The 21,391-nt window shown below is 56.8% G+C and overlaps 1 protein-coding gene across 1 annotated transcript in view; it reads right to left on the reverse strand.

Annotated features, from left to right (window-relative positions):
• The window catches only part of LOC100085525 (meiosis 1 associated protein), a 39,143-nt gene extending 18,511 nt beyond the window's left edge, over positions 1–20,632 (reverse strand). Inside the window, exons 1-5 of the mRNA XM_029063926.2 lie at positions 20,366–20,632; positions 16,065–16,250; positions 14,573–14,756; positions 2,915–3,097; positions 155–317 (exon numbers count right to left, since the gene is read on the reverse strand). Coding sequence (XP_028919759.1) covers positions 155–317; positions 2,915–3,097; positions 14,573–14,756; positions 16,065–16,250; positions 20,366–20,614 — 965 coding nt within the window. The 5' untranslated portion in view covers positions 20,615–20,632. The remainder of the gene's footprint in view (positions 1–154; positions 318–2,914; positions 3,098–14,572; positions 14,757–16,064; positions 16,251–20,365) is intronic.
• Positions 20,633–21,391: the final 759 nt, after the last annotated feature.

Genomic DNA, 21,391 nt, shown 5'->3' on the forward strand with positions numbered 1-21,391 from the left:
GGGGCCTTCCTCCTCCCTTCCAATCCCCTGACTCGATTCCGAGCTCCTCCGCCTCGACGACGTCGAGCGGACGCGTTCCCTTCCCTCGACGGCCCCGCGGCGGAGGAGGAGAGAGAGAAGATATTCTTCGGATGAGGGACGGGCCCCCGCGTACCTTATCACGTGGAGTCGGTAAAGGGGCGCGCCCGGGTGGGCCGTGATCTGGTAGGAGGCCTGCAAGTCCTCTCCGCCGCCGGTTTTCCTCCCCGGGCCGCTGGCGGGTCCGCCGAGCAGGGATGGGCTGAGCATCCTCTCCTGAATGTCACATTTCAAGCACACTCCAGACAAAGGGGACAAGTTAGAAGCCAGCGACAATCCTGCGTGCAGCGCTTAGCACAGAGCGGGCGCTTCAGTGCCGCGACCGTCGCGGTCGTCGCGGTAGCGGTCACTCAGTCGCGGTTCTCGAGCTACCTCAGTGCGGTGCCCAGGGCCGAGTGGGCGTTGAAATGCCGCGCTTCTCAGGACCGTGACAATATTCACTGTCGTAGTTACTGAGCGCTTACTGTGTGCGGAGCACTGTACTAAGCGCTTGGGAGAGTCCAGTACAACAGTAAACAGACGCATTCCCTGCCCACGACGAGCTTACCCTCTAGAGGGGTAGACGTGGCACTTGCTAAGCGCCTGCGGGGTCGGCCGGGCACCGTACTAAGCGCCGGGGTAGATACAAGCTTGGGCACCGGCCCCGTCCCCTACGGGGGCTCACGGTCTTCATCCCCATTTTACGGATGAGGTCACTGAGGCCCGGAGAAGTGAGGTGACTCTAGGCTGCGCGTTCGCCGTAGGCGGGGAGTGTGTCCGTTTCTCGTTTCAGGGTACTCTCTCAGGCGCTTAATACAGTTCTCCGCACACGGGACGCGCTCGAGAGGTCGGATTTATTTATCATCGATGATTATTATTTAAATGAGGAATGTATTATTTATTATGGGAGAAGCAGCGTGGCTTGGTAGAAAGAAGCCGGGCTTGGGAGTCAGCGGTCCTGAGTCCTAACGCCGGCTCCGCCGCTTGTCGGCCGTGTGGCTTTGGGGAGGTCACTTCACCTCTCTGTGCCTCAGTGACCTCATCTGTCAAATGGGGATGAAGACGGTGAGCCCCTCGTGGGACAACCTGACGACCCCGTATCTATCCCAGTGCTTAGAACGGGGCTCGGCACATAGGAAGCGCTTAATGAATACCATTATATATATATAAAATTCATGAACGAACGACTGGTTTGCCCAAGGTCATCCGGCAGACAAACGGCAGAGCCGGGATTAGAACCCGGGTCCTTCTGACTCCCAGGCCCGGGCTCTGGCCACTAGGCCACGCTGCTTCTCAGCGTGAGGATCGTCGTCGTCGTGAATCCTCCACCTGGCCGCTTTCAGGGCAAGAAACTCGTCTCCACTGACTCTTGTCCTGTCGTGCTCTCCCAAGCGCTTAACACGTCGCTCCGACAACAGTAATTGCTCAGTTAGAAAAACCTTGATTGATTTTGACTGTCCCTCTAGACCGTAGGCTACTTGCGGGCGGGGAACGTGTCTGCCAACTCTGTTGTCTGGTCCTCCCCCGAGCCCTTAGCCCAGTGCTCTGCACACAGTAAGCGCTCAATAAATACCACCGATGGATTAACGGAGCCCCGAGCAGGCCGCGGCTAGCAAGGGGAGAGAGGGAATTTCGCCTGCCCGGAGGGAGGAATTTTGGGGGGAGAGAGGAATCTGGGATCATTCTCCGGGGCGGCTGGCCTTTCCTCCTTGGGGGCGGGGAATTTCTCCGTTTGCTGTTCCACCGGACTCTCCCGAGCGTTTGGTACAGTGCTCTGCACACAGTAAATGCTCAGTAGATTTGATTGAATGAATGCAAAACACCGCACTCGGCACCTGGGTAGAGGACTGTAGAACAGAGTCGGTTGACACGTTCCCTGCCTACCTCTAGCTTACGGTCTAGAGGGGCAGGGTTTTTTGTCGGTCAGTCCATCGGCGGTATTTATTGAGTGCCTCCTGTGTGCCGAGCACTGTACTAAGCGCTTGGGAGAGTCCGGTCCAACAGAATTAGCAGCTCCGCTCCCTGCCCGCAATGACTGCTTTACAGTCTAGAAGGACCGTCTGTAGTTAATCGGCCGATCGGCGGTATTTATTGAGCGTTTACAGTGTGCAGAGCACCGTACTGAGCGCTTGAGAGAGGACCAGAGAGGTGGTCGACGAGTTCCCTGCCAACATCTAGCTTCTAGAGGGACGGCGGCCAGTCGATCAGTCAATCAGTGGCATTTATTGAGCGCTTCCTGCGTGCCTGACACGGTACTAAGCGCTTGAGAGAGGACAATAGGACAGAGTTGGTAGATACGTTCCCTGCCCACAGTGGAGAGGGACAGTTTACAGTCAGTGAGTGGTATTTATCGAGCGCTTCCCGTGGGCCGCGGACTGGGCTCAAAGAGAGCTTAAAGAGAGAGCAGTAGAATAGCGGGCAGACACATTCCCTGCCCACAGACACGTTCCCGGCCCAAACGAGTTTCCAGTGGAGAGGGACTGTTCGTAGTCAGTGAGCGGTATTTACCGAGCGCTTCCCGTGTGCCTAACGCTGTACTAAGCGCCAGAGAAGTCGATAGGACAGAGTGGGTAGACACCTTCCCTGCCCACAGCGAGCTTCCAGTGGAGAGGGACGGTTTACAGTCAGCGAGCGGCATTTATCGAGCGCTTCCCGCGTGCGGCGGACTGAGCTGAGCGCTCGAGAGGGGGCAACGGAAGAGTTGGCAGCCACGTCCCCCGCCCACAGACACGTTTCCTGCCCGCCAGGAGCTTCGGGTCTAGACGGGGGGGGGGGGGGGGAGGAGGGGCACGGCCAGGCCAAGGCGGCCCGGCGGCCGGTGGTCCCGGGCGACCGGCAGCGGGGTCGCCCTCCTTACCCGGCGTGTCGGCGGCCCCGGGGAGAGCGGCGGGGTCCGCAGCCGTGGCGGCGGGCAGGAAGAGATGGAGGTGCTCCCGGTCCGCCCCTTGGTCCTGCAGCCAGGATTTGAAGAACATCTCCAGGCCGACGACCTCGTTGCCCACCATCTGCAGGTCGAGGACTGACCCCAGGGTCAGGCTTGCTGCGGGAGGTGACGGACAGACGGCGCCGTGATTATTTTTCCAGTCACGGTGAATCCAGCGGTCAGGCAGCGGTACTTTCTGAGCGCTGACTGCGTGCGGGGCCCCGGAGCGAGCCGCGCGGGAGAGGGCGACGGAACGGAGGCGGCGGGCACGTTCCCTGGCCGCCACAAGCGTCTAGTCCAGAGGGACGGTCTGTAGTCGGTCAGTCAGTGGGTGGTATTTATTGAGCACTTACTGTCTGCGGAGCACTGTGTTAAACGTTGGGGAGAGGGCGATTCGGCAGAATTACCGGGCACATTCCCCTCACGCACTGAGCGGGGCGGCCTAGGGGGACGATCTGTGGCCAGTCCATCAGTCAGGGGTATTTATTGAGCACTCGCTGTCTGCAGAGCACTGTATTAAGCGCTCAGGAGAGGACAGCACAACAGAATTGCCAGGCATTCCCTGCACACGATGAGCTTACGGTCTAGAGGGACAGTCTGTGGTCAGTCGATCCATCAGGGGTATTTATTGAGCGCTCGCTGCCTGCAGAGCACTGTATTAAGCGCTTAGGAGAGGACAGCACAACAGAATTAGTAAACGCGTTCCCTGCCCCTGATGAGCTTACAGTCCAGAAGGGGACACCCATGTGAATAAATGACTAATTTTAATATGTAATCGAAAAATACGCGCATGAGTGGTGTAGGTAAAAAGTATATATACGTTTTTTTGTTGTTGTTGTTGTTCCTAAACGTAGGGAAGCAATGACTCAAGGCAGGACAGGAAATTTGGACACTGCCAGTTATCTTTATTCCAGATTGGGTGGAAAAGAGCGTGGCCTAGTAGAAGAGCTCAGGCCCGGGAATCAAAGGACCTGGGTTCTAATCCCGGCTCCGCCACTGGCCTGCCGTGTGACCCCGGGCGAGTCGCTTCACTCCCCTCGGCCTTGGCGACCTCACCTGTAGAATGGGGATGAGGACCGTGAGCCCCGTGTGGGACGGGGACCGTGTCCAACCTGAACAGCTTTTATCTACCACGGTGCTCAGTACGGGGGCCTGGCACGGAGTAAGCGCTGAACAAATACCAAAGAAAGAATCGATGCCGGACGATTGACTTCTGAGGAGAGAGGCCTTCCCTAGAGGAAAACGTCACCGGCGCCTGTCTCGAGTCAATGATCGGTGGCATTTACTGTGGCCAGAGCACTGTGCTAAGCACTCGAGACAGTGCAACACAGCAGAGTTGGGAGACACGTTTCCTGCCCGGAAGAGTTTACAGGGGGAAATAGACATCAATAGAAAGAAATTACGGATACGTTCGTAAGTGCCGTAGGGCCGAGGGTGGGGTGAATATTAAGTGCTAAATGGACACAGATCCGAGAACAAAAGCAATGCAGACGGGAAAGGGAGTAGAGGAAAAAGAGGATTTAGTCGGGGAAATCCTTTTTTTCATGGCATTTTTTACTACGTGTCAAACACTCTCCTAAACCCTGGGGTAGGGACGAGTTGATCAGATTTGGACACAGTCCCTGCCCCGCGTGACTCTCAGAGTCTAAGCAGGAGGGAGAACAGGTATTGAATCCCCATTTCAAAGTTGAGGAAACTGAGGCACAGAGAAGTTCAGTGACTTGCCCGGGGTCCCACTGCAAGCAGTCAGTAGAACCGGGATTCTACTGGGTCCTCTAACTCCCGGACTCGTGCCCTTTCCACCGGGCCGTGTTCCTTCTCAAGATGTATGTGCTTTTAAGAAGATTCTAATAACAGCGATAATACTGATAATAACTGTTAGGCGCTGACTAGGTGTCAGGCACCGTACCAAGCGCTGGGGTGGATATAAGCAAGTGGGGTTGGACACGGTCCCCGGGTCACGTGGGGCTCACGGTCTCGATCCCCGTCTTACGGATGAGGGAACTGAGGCCCAGAGAAGTGAAATAACGTTTCTGTGGTATTGGCGAAGTGCTTACTATGTGCCAGGCTCTGTACTAAGCACAGGGGTGAATTCAAGCTAAGTGGGTTGGACGCAGTCCCTGTCCCACGTGCGGCTAACAGTCTTCACCTCCGTTTTACAGATTCATTCATTCAGTGCTATTTATTGAGCGCTTACTGGGTGCAGAGCACTGTACTGAGCGCTCGGAAGGCACAATTCGGCAACAGAGAGGGACAATCCCTACCCAGCAACGGGCTCACAGTCGGCGGAGACAGACGGCGTGAGGAGTCTGAGGCCCAGAGAAGTGAGGCCACTTGTTTCTGAGGGTGTTCGTTAAGCGCTTACTGTGTGCCAGACGCTGTACTAAGCGCTGGGGTTATCCGGTTGGACCCAGTCCATGTCTCACACGGGCCTCACAGCCTTCACCCCCATTTTGCAGATGAGGCAACTGAGGCCCAGGGAAGTGAAGCGACTGTTTCTTATGGTATCCGTGAAGCTCTCGCTGCGCGCCGGGGACTGTGCTAAGCGCCGGGGCGGACAGGAGCTAATGGCGCCGGACACAGGCCCCGTCCTACGTGGGGTGCACGGTCTCAGTCTCCATTTTCCGGAGGAGGGGACCGAAGGAGGATTCGATCCGCACCCCGCTTGGCGAGCCGCCGCCCCCGTCCCCCAGCGGGGAAAACCGGCCCCGTGAACGGTGAGGTTCCCGGACCCCGTCGATCGACTCCCGTTTATTCTGGGATGGGCCGGGCGGGCCGCGTCGGGGCCCGAGGGGCCGTCTGGGAATTCTCGGCTCTGCTCCGAGGCCGGGTGGGCCCGGCTCCCCCCCCCCCCCCCCCCCCCCCCCCCCCCCCCCCCCGGAACAATGGGGTCTCAGTGCCAGGCCCGCTGCCCGCCCGGCCCGCGGTGGGGGGAGGGGGTGGACGGTGATTTCATACCACCCCGGGGCCCGCAGAGGGAATTTCTGCTCCCTAGGCCGGATCTCCTAGCAGTCCCCACTTCCTTGCGACGATCCCGTCTCCCCCACCTCCTCCCCCGCCCCCTCACCCCCTACCCTCCGTCACGCCGGCCTGGGGGAGAGCTCCCGGATCGGTTTCCCTCGGATCTTTTCCCTCCGGTATCGCTTGGGAATCAGGCCTTCCCACTCGGAGTTTCGGCCAGCCCAACCGTCGGATCGCCCGCGGGAGACGTTCCATCTGGGGCGTCGGTCCGTGAGCCCCAGGAGGACCTGGGACCGCGTCCAACCCGATTAGTTTCTATCCACCCCGGTGCCTGGCACATAGTAAGCGCTTAATAAATTCCATAAAATTCCAATCACTCTATCAGCTCTGCGAGTGGAAAGGCCTTGAGGAGCAGCACGGCGTAGCGGATAGAGCCCGGGCCTGGCAGTCAGAAGGTCGGGGGTTCTCGTCCCGGCTCCGCCGCTCATCTGCGGTGTGGCCTTGGGCGAGTCGCTGCTCTGCGCCGCGGTCTCCTCATCTGTAAAACCGGGGATCGGGGCGGCGGGCCCCGCGTCCAACCCGAGGTGCTCGCGTCTGGGCCCAGGCGCTCAGTACAATAACACGACAAGCAGCGTGGCTCAGTGGCGGGAGCTTGGGCTTGGGAGTCGGCGGTCAGGGGTTCTGATCCCGGCTCCGCCGCCTGTCAGCTGTGTGACTTGGGGCGAGTCACCTCACCTCTCTGGGCCTCAGTCCCCTCAGCTGTAAAATGGGGGTTAGGACCGGTGAGCCCCACCCGGGACAACCTCACGACCTTGTATCCCCCCCGCCCCCCCCCGCAGCGCTTAGAACGGTGCTTGGCACATAGTAAGGGCTCAGCAAATGCCGTCGTTACGACGATCATAACGCCCGGCACACAGTGAGCGCTTAACATAACGCGACAGTTAGCGTTGTTAGGCGGGACTGAGAGCGCTGCTCCTTCTGTGATTGAAGGTCGGGAGAGTAGGGGCCTGTCGGTCTTTTTGGCCTTCCTACCGCAGCCTCCTCCTGCTTCGTTCTCTACTGCGCTCGACGGTCTGTATCGTCTTTCTCCAACGTCCCTCCGCTCCGCAGAAAGCCCCCGTTGACCGCCCATCCTCCTCTGCCTTTCAAGCCGAAGCTCTCGCCCTCCGGCTTCAGAGGCCCCCGCCGGCATTCTCCTCCTTGCACATCCGCTCCCTCCGCCGCCTCGTCCCCGGCTCGCTCCCTTGCTTTTATCTCTGTCCCTGGCTCTCATCTCCGAGGCCTCCGACTGCTTCCTCCGCCCCATCCGTTCCTCCAGACGGCAGCTCGCCCCGGCTCCGGGATCCCTCCCGAATCCCACCTCCCTGCGCGATCTCCTCTCTCGCTCGAGCGGGAGGGTTTATGGAGCGCCCGCTCTCCGCGGAGCCCTCGGGAGAGAAAGGACGATTACGGCGCCTGATAAGCGCTCGCTCTGGGCCAGGCACCGCTCCGAGCACCGAAGCGGCAACGGGTTAATCGGTCGGACCCGGTCCCTGTCCCTCGGCGGGGCCCGCGCCCTTGATCCCCATTTTACCGCAGAGGGGACTGAGGCTCGGAGAGGTCAAGCGACTCACCCGAGGTCACCCAGCAGACGTGGCGGAGCCGGGAGGAGAACCCAGGACTTTCTGACTCCCAGGCCCGGGCTCTACCCACTGAGCTCCGCTGCCCAGAGAGTCTCATCCCACAGCCACTCTAAGCACTTAAGATGATTCGGCCACCCTTACCGCTGCTGAAGCGTGCCCGTGTATCCACTTATAAATCTACTTAATTATTCATCTTTCCCCCTCCTTGCTTCTTCCTCCTTGTAAATAATTTCGGTCCGCCTGACTCTCCCAGTTAAATGTAAGCTTCTTGAGGGTGGGGGGTGGGGGTCAGTCGATCACGTTTACTGAGCACTTACTGCGTGCAGAGCACTGTACGGAGCGCCTGGGCGGGGTCGGCAGACACGTTCCCTGCCCACCGGGAGCTAGAGGGACTGGATTACAGTCCGTCCATCGGTCACCGGTACTTAGGGAGCACTTACTGCGTGCGGAGCCCTCGACTAAACGCTCGGGCGTGTGCAGTAGGACAGAGTTGGTAGACACGTTCCCCGCCAACAAGGAGTTTGCGGGGAAAGAGGGGGGAGGGGGACCTTGCTTTTTTCTTTTTCTTTCTCCCAAGCGCTTAGAAAAGTACTCTGCCTTCACTAAGGGCTCAATAAATACGACTGACCAGAAAGCCGACCAGATATTTGTTTGGAATGCCGAAAGACCCGAATAATTTGTTTTCAAGCTCCGCGATGCAGTCGGGTCTGCTGCAGGGTGTGTTTGACTCTATATTTTATCCGCCGATCGTGCCTACCGGGTGCTCACCGTGTGCAGAGCACTGTCCTGGGCGCTCGGGAGAGCCCAGGAGAAGAGCCGGTAGACGTATTCCCCGCCCAACACCAGCTTACAGTCTAGAGGGGGAGACGCCAATATAAATCTGTAAATTCCGGATGCGGACGTAAGCGCCGCGGGGCCGAGGTGGCGGTGTGAAGGAAGGGAGCAGACCAGGGCGACAGGGAAGGGGGGTGGTCGGTCGGGGAAGGCCTCTTGGAGGAGGGGGGCCTTCAGGAAGGCTTGGGAGGTGGGGGGTGGTCACTGCCTGCCCGATACGAACGGGGAGGGCTTTGCCTTCCCCGGGAATCTGGGCCTTGCTTCCGAGGCGAGGCAGCGGGAGTCAGAGGAGCCTAAAATACCGAAAGCCCAGGAGACAGACCGGCCGAAAACCAGACCGGAAGCTCGCTGCGGGCAGGGAACCTCTCTACCACCTCGTGTTCCTCTGCACCCTCCCGAACGTTCGGTACAGCGCTCCGCCGACAGTACGCGCGGTGGGCCGGGAACGTGTCTGCCGGCGCTGGGGTACGGCCCTCCCCCGAGCGCTCAGCACGGCGCTCCGCACGCGGTACGCGCTCCAGACTCCAAGCTCGTCGCGGGCAGGGGAAGTGTTTACTCTTACGGTGTACTCTCCCAAGCGCTTCGGACACCGAGTGCTCCGCACACAGGGGGCGCCCAATAAATGCGACTGTCTGACTGCCCCCCTTCTCCGGCAGGGTTTTTTTTACGGTATCGGTTCGTCGCTTGCTACGTGCCGGCTGCTGTACTAAGTGGTGGGACAGATACCAGATGATCGGGTCGGACAAAATCTCTCGTCCCACCCGGGGCTCACGGTCTTATTCCCCATTTTAGAGATGAGGGAACTGAGGCCCAGGGAACCCCAGGTCCCGCAGCAGACAAGTGGTGGAGCCAGGATTCGAACCCAGGTCTTTATTCATGATAATCATCGCTGCGGTTGTCGTGAAGCGCTCTGTGTGCGCCAGGCGCCGTACTAAGCCCCGGCCTGCAGATCGGGTTGGACACGATCCCTGTCCCCCATGGGGCTCTCAGCCTTCATCCCCCTTTTACAGATGAGATAACTGAGGCGCAGAGAAGTGACTTGCCCAAGGCCACCCAGCAGACGAGTGGCGGAGTGGGGATTAGAACCCAGGTCCCGCTGACGCCCGGGGCCCGGGCTCTGGCCCCCAGGCCACCCCGCTTCTCCCCACGGCCTCCGCCGCCATCCCGGAGAGTCCTTGGATCGCTCGGTCGCATTTATTGGGCGCTGACTCCGGGCGGAGCGCTCTACTGCGATCCGAGGCCCCCGCGACTCCCACGGCACCCGGGGGAGAGACGCGTCGGCCTCCCCCGGCCCCGGCTCTTCCGTCCCCGAACCGAATAGCCGGCTCCATTTTCGGCTTAGAGCGGTGCCGAGAGGAGAAATCGATATTTGGGGTCCCCCCGGGCCGCCTCTCGACGCAGCGATTTTCCAGGGCTATTAAGTATTTAACGGGTCTTTCGTTTCCGGAATTAGGGAGCCGCGTTCTTCTGGATCCCAGCGGTCCGCAGACGGCCGGCCTTCCTTTTCGGAACGGGCGGCGTCCCCCCCTTCCTCCCGGGGCTCTGATGATTTAAAGGGTAAACGGAGATGCTTGGGGAAAAAGATCCCGCGGCGGCCCTGAAATTATTTTGATCACTTCGAGGTCAGCACATAACAGCAAAATAACTCCTTTAGTGACCGTCTAACAGCATCGGGCCCGGCCTGGTTATCTCAGACGCCGCCTCGGCCCTCCCCTCTTTAGCTCTGCCCTGCGGGGACGGGATTTGGCTATGAGCAGTTGGTATGAGCGCTCCTGTTTAGCCTAATAATGACAAGAACACTTGTTAAGCGCTTACTATGTGCCAAGCACTACTCTAAGCGCCGGAGGAGATGCGGGTTAAGCGGGTTGGACACGGTCCCCGCCCCGCACGGGGCTCACGCTCTTCATCCCCGTTTTATTCATTCGTTCAATAGTATTTATCGCGCGCTTACTAGGTGCAGAGCACTGTACTAAGCGCTTGGAATGGACAATCCAGCCCGGGCTGGGGAGTCAGCGGTCGTGGGTTCTCATCCCGGCTGCGCCCCGTGTCAGCTGGGTGCCTTGGGGCGAGTCGCTTCGCTTCTCGGTGCCTCAGTGACCTCGTCTGTGAAATGGGGACGAAGGCTGTGAGCCCCACGGGGGGCCACCTGACGACCTTGTGCCTACCCCGGCGCTCAGCACAGTTCAGCGGGGATCCTCAGGCCACGTCCCACGGGCCGATTAGTCGAATCAGAAGTTTAAAGAGGCTCCCCTGCCCCTCTCGCCACCGCCGGCAGAATCCAACGGGACTGGGAGGTAGGTTCTGTCTCGTGGCAGGGAGCGAGTCTGCCGACTCTGCCCGGGGCGCTCAAAACAGTGCTCTGCACGCAGTGAGCGCTCAATAAATACCACTGATTGATTGTCTGTAGACTGTGCCTCTAGGCTATATCCGCTTGTTTTGGGCAGGGAATGTGTCACCAATTCTGTTGGGTTGTCCTCCCCGAAGCGTTCGGTACAGTGCTCTGCACATGGTAAGCGCTCAGTAAATACCACTGATGGCTTGACTGTCCCTTTAGACCGTGAGCTCGTTATGGGCAGGGGACACGTCCACCAACTCTGCTCTAATGGACTCTCCCAAGCGCTCAGTACAGTGCTCTGCACATAGTAAGCGCTCAATAAATGCCTCTGATGGCTTGACTGTCCCTTTAGACCGTGAGCTCGTTATGGGCAGGGGACACGTCCACCAACTCTGCTGTAGCGGACTCTCCCAAGCGCTTAGCGCAGTGCTCTGCGCAGAGTAAGCGCTCAGTAGAGTGGCTTAGTGGAAGGCGCATGGGCTAGGGAGTCAGAGGACGTGGACTGTCTAGCCACTCTATTTTATTCTCACACTGTCCTCTCCCAAGTGTTCAGTACAGTGCCCTGCGCATAGTAAGGGCTCAGAAATACCGCCGCCGCCGAGTCGCTTCACCGACCGGACTCCGGATACGCCTCTGATCCGCTTGGGAAACTCTCCCGGCAAAACGGAGGCATTATCGAGTCTGTTCGGGGATGGTTATTTGCGGATGACAGTGTTCTTAGTCACCCCCGCAAGAAGATTATGATTCCGAACGATCCCAGATTCCTTTATAATGGAATCATCCTAGCGCTACAGTGTGATAGTAAATCCCAAGAAAATGGAAAGCGACGTACCGGACCGTAGCTGGGAAACCCCGACCGCAGCCGAAGGGTCTCATCAGCATTTGATATTCACCCCGCCCCGAACCGCACGGCGCTTAGGCACCGCCCTTTAAATCGTCTATTATAAATGACTGATTTGCTCCTCTTGACGTCCGTCTCCCCCTCTAGACCGTAAGCTCTTTGCGGGCGGTGGCCGCGGCTACCGACTCCGTAATAGCGTACTCTTCCAAGCGCTTAGTAGGGCGCTCAATAAAGACCATTGATCGATTGACTGTAGACTGTCCCTCCGGACCCTCGGCTCACTGCGGGCAGGGAGCGTGCTGACCGACTCTGGTCCGGTAGCCTCTCCCAAGCGCTCAGTACAGTGCTCTGCACACAGTAGGTGCTCAATAAAAACCATTGACAGAGACTGGAAAGCAGACACCAAGTTCTGCTGCCTAATAATAATAATGTTGGTATTTGTTAAGCGCTTACTATGTGCAGAGCAGGGTAGATACAGGGTAATCAGGTCGTCCCACCCGAGGCTCACGGTTAATCCCCATTTTACAGATGAGGTAACCGAGGCCCAGAGAAGTGAAGTGACCTGCCCACAGTCTCACAGCTGACAGGTGGCAGAGCCGGGATTCGAACCTGTGACCTCTGACTCCCGTCCACTGATGGACAGGCGAGGGAAACAGAATGTCCACGTGAAGCAGAACACGTGATTTTTTTTGGCAGACCGCAAGCCCGAGCGTAGTGACACCGAAACCTCGAACTCCGTGCCAGGTCGAAGGCCCATACGGCTGTTGCGGCGTTGAACATCCGAAACACTTGCAGACGAGAAGCAGCCTGGCCTAGCGGAAAGAGCACAGGCCTGGGAGTCGGAGGACCTGAGTTCTAAACCTGCCCCCGCCACTTGGTTTGCTGTCCGCCCTCGGGCAAATCGACTTGGCTGTGCCTCAGTTCTCCCGTTCTCCCTCCTACTTGGACTGTGAGCCCCATGAGAGCCAGGGGCCGTGCAAGGCCTAATTCACTCGTCCCTGTCAGCTAGACTGTAAGTCTCCCAGTACAAGCACCTTGGCCTAGTGGATAGAGCCCGGGCCTGGGAGTCGGAAGGACCTGGGTTCTAATCCCGGCTCTGCCACTTGTCTGCTGGGTAGCCTCGGGCAAGTCACTTCACTTCTCTGGGCCTCCACCCCAGAGCTCAGTAGAGTGCCTGGCACGTAGTAAGTGCCACAGAAAGACCACAGTTATTATCATTATGTTCAGCACACAGTAAACCCTCGATTAGTACAGCTGATTGAGTGACGGGAGGTGGGACGTGTACAGTTTTCAGAGAGCCCGTTTTGTGGATTTGGGGGTTTATAAAGGAAGACGCAAGGAGAAGCATGGGCCCAGTGGCTAGAGCCCGGGGCCTGAGCGGCAGAAAGACCTGGGTTCTAATCCCGGCCCCGCTACTTGTCTGCCGGGTGACCCTGGGCGAATCACTTCATTTCTCGGGGCCTCAGTGGGGACGAAAACTGTGAGGCCCACTTGGGACGTGGTCTGCGTCCAACCTGATTGGTCTGTATCCGCCCCCGTACTTAGCACAGCGCCTGGCACGCGGTAAGCGCTTAACAGATACCATTTAAAAAAAAAACCCAACAACCTGGTACAAACGGCTACCGGGACTCTGCCTTTGGCAAACTTTCCTCCTTTAGGAATGGGCTGCTTAGAATGGGCAGCCTTTGTGCCCTCTGCGGAGACAGAGACTCGGCTGAAAACAAATCCTCCTTGTACTTGTGCTTATCCAGTTTCCCAACAAAGCCTTCATTGCTTAGCTCTTGGGGGAAGGCGGCTGTGACTGAGATGTCAGCCCAGTGGCCCGGTGAAAGGCACTGTCCGAGGACCCTGAAGAGCCGAGAGGGTTCAGGCTGCACAACGGCAAGGTGCTCTAGGAGGTTTCTGCCAAGTCGACGAGATGGGTGAAAAGCGACGCCGCGCAGCTACTCGAGTGTCTCCGGTTTTCTCTCTCCTCGCTCGGGTCGTAAGCCGTTGAGGGGATTATTGGATAGGGCGGGGGCCTGAGCGTCAGAAGGACGTGGCTCCTCTCCTTCTCCAGCCCGGCCCGCACGCTCCGCTCCTCTGCCGCCGCTCACCTCCTCACGGGGCCTCCTTCTCGCCTGTCCCTCCGCCCGCCCCTGGCCTCTGGCCTGGAACGCCTTCCCTCCTCAAATCCGACGGACAATGACTCTCCCCCTTCTTCGAAGCCTACTGAAGGCCCCTCTCCTCCAGGAGGCCTTCCCAGACTAAGCCCCATTTGTTCCTCACCTTCCCCTCCCTTCTGCGTCGCCCTGACTTACTCCCTTTGCTCTTCCCCGCCTCCCCAGCCCCACAGCACTTACTTATATATCTGTGATTTTATTTCTTTGTACCGATGTCTGTCTCCCCCTCCTCTAGACTGAAAGCTCACTGCGGGCAGGGAATGTCACATTAGTCTAACTGCATTTTCCCAAAGGCTTAATACAGTGCTCTGCACACACTAAGCGCTTCGTGAATACAATTGAATGAATTGATGAATGACCTGGGTTCTAATCCCGGCAAGTCGCTTGACTTCTCTGGGCCTCAGTTCCCCCATCTGTAAAATGGGGATTAAAAGTGTGAGCCCCATGTGGGACGGGGCCCGTGTCCGACCCGATTAGCTTGTGTCCACCCCAGAGTTTAGCCCGGTGTCTGGCACGTACTAAGTGCTCAACAAACACCACAGTTACATTTATTATCAGGCTCGAGGCCTCAGTTCCCTCATCTGGAAAAGGGGGATTAAGACTGTGAGCCCCATGTGGGACGGGGACCGGGTCCTACCCGATTAGCTGGTATCTACCACAGCGCTTCATACGGTGTTTGTCACAGAGTAAGCGCTTTACAAATACGGCAGTTATTATTATTACTGTTATTATTCCGGGGCTCCCCCGGGAGAGCAGCAGGTTAACGGAGGCTGAAGGCCGCTCTGATCCCGGGGAACCATTATGGGGCCGGGGTCCCTGACGGGTGGGGGGACTCACCCGGGCTGTCAGTCTGCTCCATAAGGAGCGGGCTCCACTCCTCGTCATCGTCAGGCTCTTGGGCTTCTCCCTTGGAAATCTCAATGATCTGGACCCGCCGAAGGTTGTCCACGTTTATGTCCCGAAGGCCCCTCTCCAGTTCATTCATGATCCGTTTTCCCGGCTGATGGGTCAGAACTGTAATCTGAAATAATAATAACAATAGTAGCACGTACTCTGCGCCTGGCACTGTCCTAAGCGGGTTGGATATAGTCCCTTCCCACGTGGGGCTCACAGTCTCCGTCTTCATTTTACAGATGTGGGAACTGAGGCCCAGAGGAGTGAGGTGACTTGCTCAAGGTCACACAGCTGACAAGTGATAGAGCCGGGATTAAAATCCCCGTCCCTTTGATTCCCAGTCCTTCGCTTTTATTTAGTGGTGCTATTTGTTAAGTGCTTACTATGTGCCGGGCACTGTACTAAGCGCAGGGGCGGGTACAAGCATATCGGTTAGGCAAGGTCCCTGTCCCACATGGGGCTCACAGTCTCGATCCCCGTTTTCCGGATGAGGTCACTGAGGCCCAGAGAAGTGAGGTGACTTGTCCAAGGTCACACAGCAGACTGGTGGAGCTGACATTAGAAACCCATAACCTTCCGACTCCCAGGCCCGTGTGCTTTATCCACTGTGCCGTGCTGCTCACGAGGACCCAGTCAGGGTCCGGTTGCGCATCGCACCACCCATCCCTGCTCCCCACCTGCAAGTCTCGCCCGTTCCACCGGAAACAACTATCTTCCTGCTCTTTCCAGATGGGTTTGGGTTGAAGGGAGGCAGCGCGGCCTATTGGAAAGAGCTCTGGGCAGGCGTCAGAAGATCTGTGTTCTAGTTTAAAGCACTCAGCCATCTTGGCTCCTTCTACTTCACCTCGCTGCTCTCTTATTACAACCCAGCCCGAACACTGTGCTTCTCTGCTGCTAACCTAACCTTCTCATCAGCTTGGCCGTAGTGCCTAGAGCCCGGGCCCGGGAGTCCAGGAAGGATGGTGGCAGAGGGACCGTGGATGACTGACTGACTGACTGACTGACTGAATGATGGCAGCCGAGGGAGTGTGGTTGATTGACTGACTGAAAGATGGCGGCAGAGGGAGTGTGGCTGACTGATTGACTGAAAAATGGAGGCAGAGGGAGTGTGGTTGACTGGCTGACTGAAGGATGGCGGCAGAGGGAGTGCGTTTGACTGACTGACTGAAGGTTGGCTGTAGAGGAAGCGTGGATGCCTGACTGAAAGATGGCGGAAGAGGGAGTGTGGTTGACCGTGACCGAAGGAGGATGGCGGCGGAGGAAGCGTGGCTGGCTGACTGACTGAAAGATGGCAGCAGGGGGAGGCTAGTTGACTGTCTGACGGACTGAAAGATGGCGGCAGAGGGAGCGTGGATGACTGACTAACTGACGGACTGAAGGATGGCAGCAGAGGGAGTACGGCCCCTTCCGCGTTTCAGCGCCCGGGGTCGCTCACCTCCACGGTGCTGCCGGTGACGGAGCCGCAGACCAGCGCCTGCCTGCTGTACTGCTTGAACTGCCTCAGCCCGTCCTGAACGGCCAACTTCAGGCACTCTCCCCCCGGCCGGATCCGCTCTTCTCTCGGCAGGTTCCGCAGCTCGTTCACGCAGGCCTGGAGGCGAGGAAAATTCCCCTTCACCTCCTGCGGGGTGGAAATCAGAGGGAAAAATCAGTCACATGGGTGAGTCTGTTGAAGCCGATGGCCTTGTAGGCCTGAGCCTAAATGGTTTTCAAGCACTTAAGGATGCCTTGGGGTAAACGCAGGATACCATTCAGACCTGTAGTTTATTGAGGAAATGGATACTCCCTAAAATCTCCTCTGCCCTTCCCTACTCTTGGCTCTTCTTCCACCCTCCCATCTTTCCCAGGAGTATCCCTAGGGGAGATCTGCCCTCTCTCAAAATCTACTCCTCCACCCGCACATCCAATCCCGTTCCTTCGCACCTTATTAAGACACAGGCCCGCTCCATTCTTCCCCTCTGCTTTCAGACACGCCCGTGTCTCCCGTAACCTAAAAAAGCCTTCCCTTCATCCCACACCTCCCTCCAGGTATCACCCCATCTCCCTCCTACCATTCCTCTCCAAGCTCCTTGAGCGATCTGTCTGCCCCGCCGTCTCAAGTTCCTCCCCTCCAATTCTCTCCTTGACCGCCTCAAACCTGGCTTCCGTCCCCTTCGCTCCACAGAATCCTCCCGCTCTAAGGTCATCGGTGACCTCCCTCTTTCCAAATCCGACGGCCTCTACTCCATCCTAATGCCCCTTGACCTCTCAGCTGTCTCTGGTACTGTTATATATCTATATATATAGACATATATATAGATATATATATAGATATATAAAGAATATATGATCTCCAGACCGTCAGCTCCTTGTGGGCAAGGGATGTGTCGACCGACTCTGGTGTACTGTACTCTCCCAAATGCTGACTTGGTACAATGCTCCGCAGACAGTAAGACCTCAGTGACGGATGGATCGACTGTCCGATCACTGCCTTTCAGGAGCTGATAATCTAATGGAATGGATAGAAAGACAAATAGCGGGAGCGACAGGAAGAACAAGGACACCGCTGGCAGTCCGACAAATGGATTAGGATGAAATCGCTGAATGAATAATTTAATATCCGGATAAAAATATGACTCGGTACGAAAGTGCTGAGGAGAGGAATGATATCTATAAATGCTAAGGGTGGTGCTGGGTTGATGCGCCTGGCATCACAAGCCAAGACTCAAGTAACGAGGAGAGGAATCTCCTCCGTTTGGTTCTAATCTCGGCTCCCCCTCTTGTTTGCGGGGTCACCTTGGGCAAGTCACTTCACTTTCGGGGCCTCGGGTCCCTCATCCGGAAAGTGGGGATGGAGCCTGTGAATCCCATGTGGGACAGGGACTGTGTCCATCCTGACACAAGCTTACCTTGTGGGCTTAGTATGTTGCCTGGCACATAGCAGGTGCTTAAAAAATAACCATTTTTTAAAAAGTGCCAATACTCCTATGAACCCCCTGATATCTCAGGATAGTCCTGTCTTCTTGGCTATCTGAGAGGCTCAGCTGATTGCCCTCCTAGCTGTCACCTTGTCAAGTGGCCCACTTTTCACAGCCTTGGGGGCCGTTGACACTAATAATGACGGCACTTACTAAGTAAGTGCTTAGTACGTGCCAACCGCTGTTCTAATCCCAACTCCGCCACTTGTCTGCTGTGTGACCTTGGGCAAGTCACTTCACTTCTCTGGCCTCAGTCATCTCATCCGGAAAATGGGGATTAAGACGGTGAGCCCCAGGTGGGGCAACCCGACTGCCTTGTATCTCTGTCCCGGCGCTTAGAACAATGGCTGGCACATAGTAAGCCCTTTACGAATACCATAATTATTATTATTATTGCGGCCAAAGAGCACACCAGCTTTTGATGTCTTGGACTTTTTTTCTTTGAGCAATCCATGGACCTACCCTCAACTCCTTCCCTAGGAGACGATCACCGGAGGCCCTGGCTACCAGCCCAGGGCTTCTCAGGGCCTTAATTAAAGGCCCAGCCATTATCCTGGGTCCCTGAGGCTAAATATTCAGGACACTTCTGATGCTCCAGTTCGGGAATGCAGGTTCCCTGGGTTCTCTTTCCCAGAGAAGCGATGTGTTTTTGTGGCTAGAGCCCGGGCCTGGGAGTCAGGAGGACCTAGGCTCTGAACCCCGCTCCGCCGCCTGTTTGCTGTGTGACCTTGGGCCAGTCACTTCACTGGGCCTCGGTTGCCTCATCTGTAAAATGGGGATGAAGCCGGCGAGCCCCGTGTGGGACAGGGACTGTGTCCAACCCCAGCGCTTAGAACAGCGTGGTTAGACTGGGAGCCAGTCACTGGGCAGGGATTGTCTCTATCCGTTGCCGAATTGCACATTCCAAGCGCTCAGTACAGTGCTCTGCACATAGTAAGCGCTCGATACTATTGAAGGAATGAATGCTTGGTGCTTAGCAAGTACCATCATCATCATCACCGTCATTACTGCCGGAGGATCGAACATGTCTTTCTCAGCCCAGCAATCGGAGTGGCCTTAATCACCAACCGGCTTACCGCTCTGAGGTCCCGGGACTTAGGTGAAAAAAAAAAATGTCCGAAGGAAATGGATTCATTTATTAATCTAAAGCTCCGAATCCAGCCAACTGGTGTTTGACCCTAATCTGCTGCTGTGCCGCCTGGATTAATTGAGCAGCTGAAAAGGCTTTCTATACAAGCTCTCTCCCTCCTTTCCCCCCAGGCACTCGTTTCTTGCTCTTCCTCTGGAAAGGGGAAGGAGCAAGTGCCCTTCCAACCTTTCCCATTCGCTTCCATCTCCTTATTCTCAGAAACTTCCTGGCCCCTTCAGTGTTCCTTCATTCATTCAATCATATTTCTTGAGCCCTTACTGGGGTGCAGAGCACTGTACTAAGCGCTTGGGAGTGCACGACGCACAATAAACGGTGACATTCCCTGCCTGCAGTGAGCTCTCCTCCAGCTCCTCTATCATCTTACACCTCCTGGTCCGTTTTGGATAATCTGGCATCTACTACTCTCCTCAGTCTAATTTCCAACCAGCCACGGGGAAAGCTGAATCTTTTCCTCCACCTGCAGAGAGCGACCGCTGAGGTTCAGGCTCTGTCCACGTTGTAGTGAGAAGCAGCGTGGCCTAGTGGGCCTAGGCCGGGCTGGGGAGTCAGAAGGGTGTGGGTTCTGATCGCGGCTCTGCCACGTGTCTGCTGTGTGACCTTGGGCAGGTCACTTAACTGCTCGGTGCCTCCGTTACCTCATCTGTAAAATGGGGATTAAGACCATGAGCCCCATGTGGGACAGGACTGTGTCCAACCTGATTACCTTATATGTACCCTAGCACTTAGAAGCACTTAACAAATACCTTTATTGTTATTAATATTGATAATAATGGGACTTTTTAGCGCTTACTATGTGCCTTAGTGCATCAGCCTCCTCGCTGACCTCCCTGCCTCCTGTCTCTCCCCACTCCAGTCCCTACTTCACTCCGCTGCCCGGATCATTCTTCTACAAAAACGTTCAGGACACGTCACCCCCGCTCCTGAAAAAACCCCAGGGGTTGCCCATCCACCTCCGCATCACACAAAAACTCCTCACCATAGGCTTTAAAGCGGTCCGCCCCCTCGCCCCCTCCCACCTCGCCTCCCATCTCTCCTTCTACCACCCAGCCCGCCCACTTGGCTCCTCTGGTGCTGATCTGTAAGCTCCAGACTGTAAACTCTAGACTCTCGACCTAGTACAGTGCTCTGCACAGAGTAAGTGCTCAGTACACAGCACCGAGCGACTGAAATAATGCTGCTGCTGGGGATGATGACGATCCCCCTTCAAAGCCGACTGAAGACCCGCCTCCTCCAGGAGGCCTTCCCTGACTAAGCCCTCCTTTCCTCTTCTCCCGTTCCCTTTTGCGTCGCCCTGACCCGGTCCCTTTATTCATCCTTCCCGTGAGCCTCACAGCCCTTGGGTGCATCTATTGAATTTTATATTAACGTCTGTCTCCCGCTCTCGACCGTGAGCTCGTTGTGGGCAGGGAACGTATCCGTTCTATTGTTCTAATGTCCTCTCCCAAGCGCTCAGTACAGTGCCGTGCCCACAGTAAGCCCTCAATAGATCCGACTGACCGACTGTCGATGAGGATGACGATGAAGAAGAGCGATGGGACTGTGAATCCTAGGCAACACCTCGTCCGTTCTGGCCCCGGGCCTTCGGCGGCTTGGGGCTTCCTCCCGGAAGTTTGGTCGGGACGCACTCACCACAAAAGGAAGTATGCACTCGAGCTGATTCTGTGCCACATAGACGCTGAGCACCTGGATCCGGCTGGAGCCAGCCAAACCGCAGGCTAGCGAGAAGAAATTCTGCAGGGCCTCGCAGACGTTAGAGCAGATATCGGCCCACGAGGGGAAGGGTGCCGTCCACGTGAGAAGCCGTGGGAGCTGCCACGGGTGGGAGGAGGAGGGCCCTGGTCCCGCACGATTGAACGGCCCGGGATTCATGGAGGACATGCTAGCCGTCTGCTCTCTACTCCTGTGGGGAGGAAAGGGAAATCACTAGGCTTTAGAAAGCAGAATGGCGCCATTCGGCAGCCACGACGATAATAACGATATTTATTAAATGCTTACCATATTTTTTATATGACCATATTTGCTAAGCGCTTACTATGGGTCAAACGTTATTCTAAAGCGACGGGGTAGATACCAGATAATCCCGGCTCCGCCACTTGTCAGCTGTGTGACTGTGGGCAAGTCGCTTCACCTCTCTGTGCCTCAGTTCCCTCCTCTGTAAAATGGGGATGAAGACTGTGAGCCTCACGTGGGACGACCTGATGACCCTGTATCTTCCCCAGCGCTTAGAACAGTGCTCTGCACATAGTAAGCGCCTAACAAATACCAACATTATAATCGGGTCAGACCCTGTTCCACAGTAGGGCTCATAGTCTTTAATCTCATTTTACAGATAAGGGAACTGAGGCCCAGAGAAGAGAAGTGACCTCCCCAAGGTCGCATAGAAGACTAGGGACGGAGCCGGGATTAGAATCCAGGTCCTTGTGACTCCCGGGCCCATGGTCTATCCAGTAGGCCATGCCGCCTCGTGCTGGGAGTAGCGCCAAGGACGGTACTCAGCACTGGGGCAGATACAGTATTTGCAGATCAGATACAGTCCCTGACCCCCACAGGGCTCCCAGTCTTAAGTGGGAGGGAGAACAGTTATTGAATCCCCATTTTACAGATGAGGAAACAGGCCCAGAGAGGTGAGGTGACTGGCCCCGGGTCACACGGCGC

This window comes from Ornithorhynchus anatinus, chromosome 4 (genome assembly GCF_004115215.2).
Source record: "Ornithorhynchus anatinus isolate Pmale09 chromosome 4, mOrnAna1.pri.v4, whole genome shotgun sequence".
NCBI lineage: Eukaryota > Metazoa > Chordata > Mammalia > Monotremata > Ornithorhynchidae > Ornithorhynchus > Ornithorhynchus anatinus.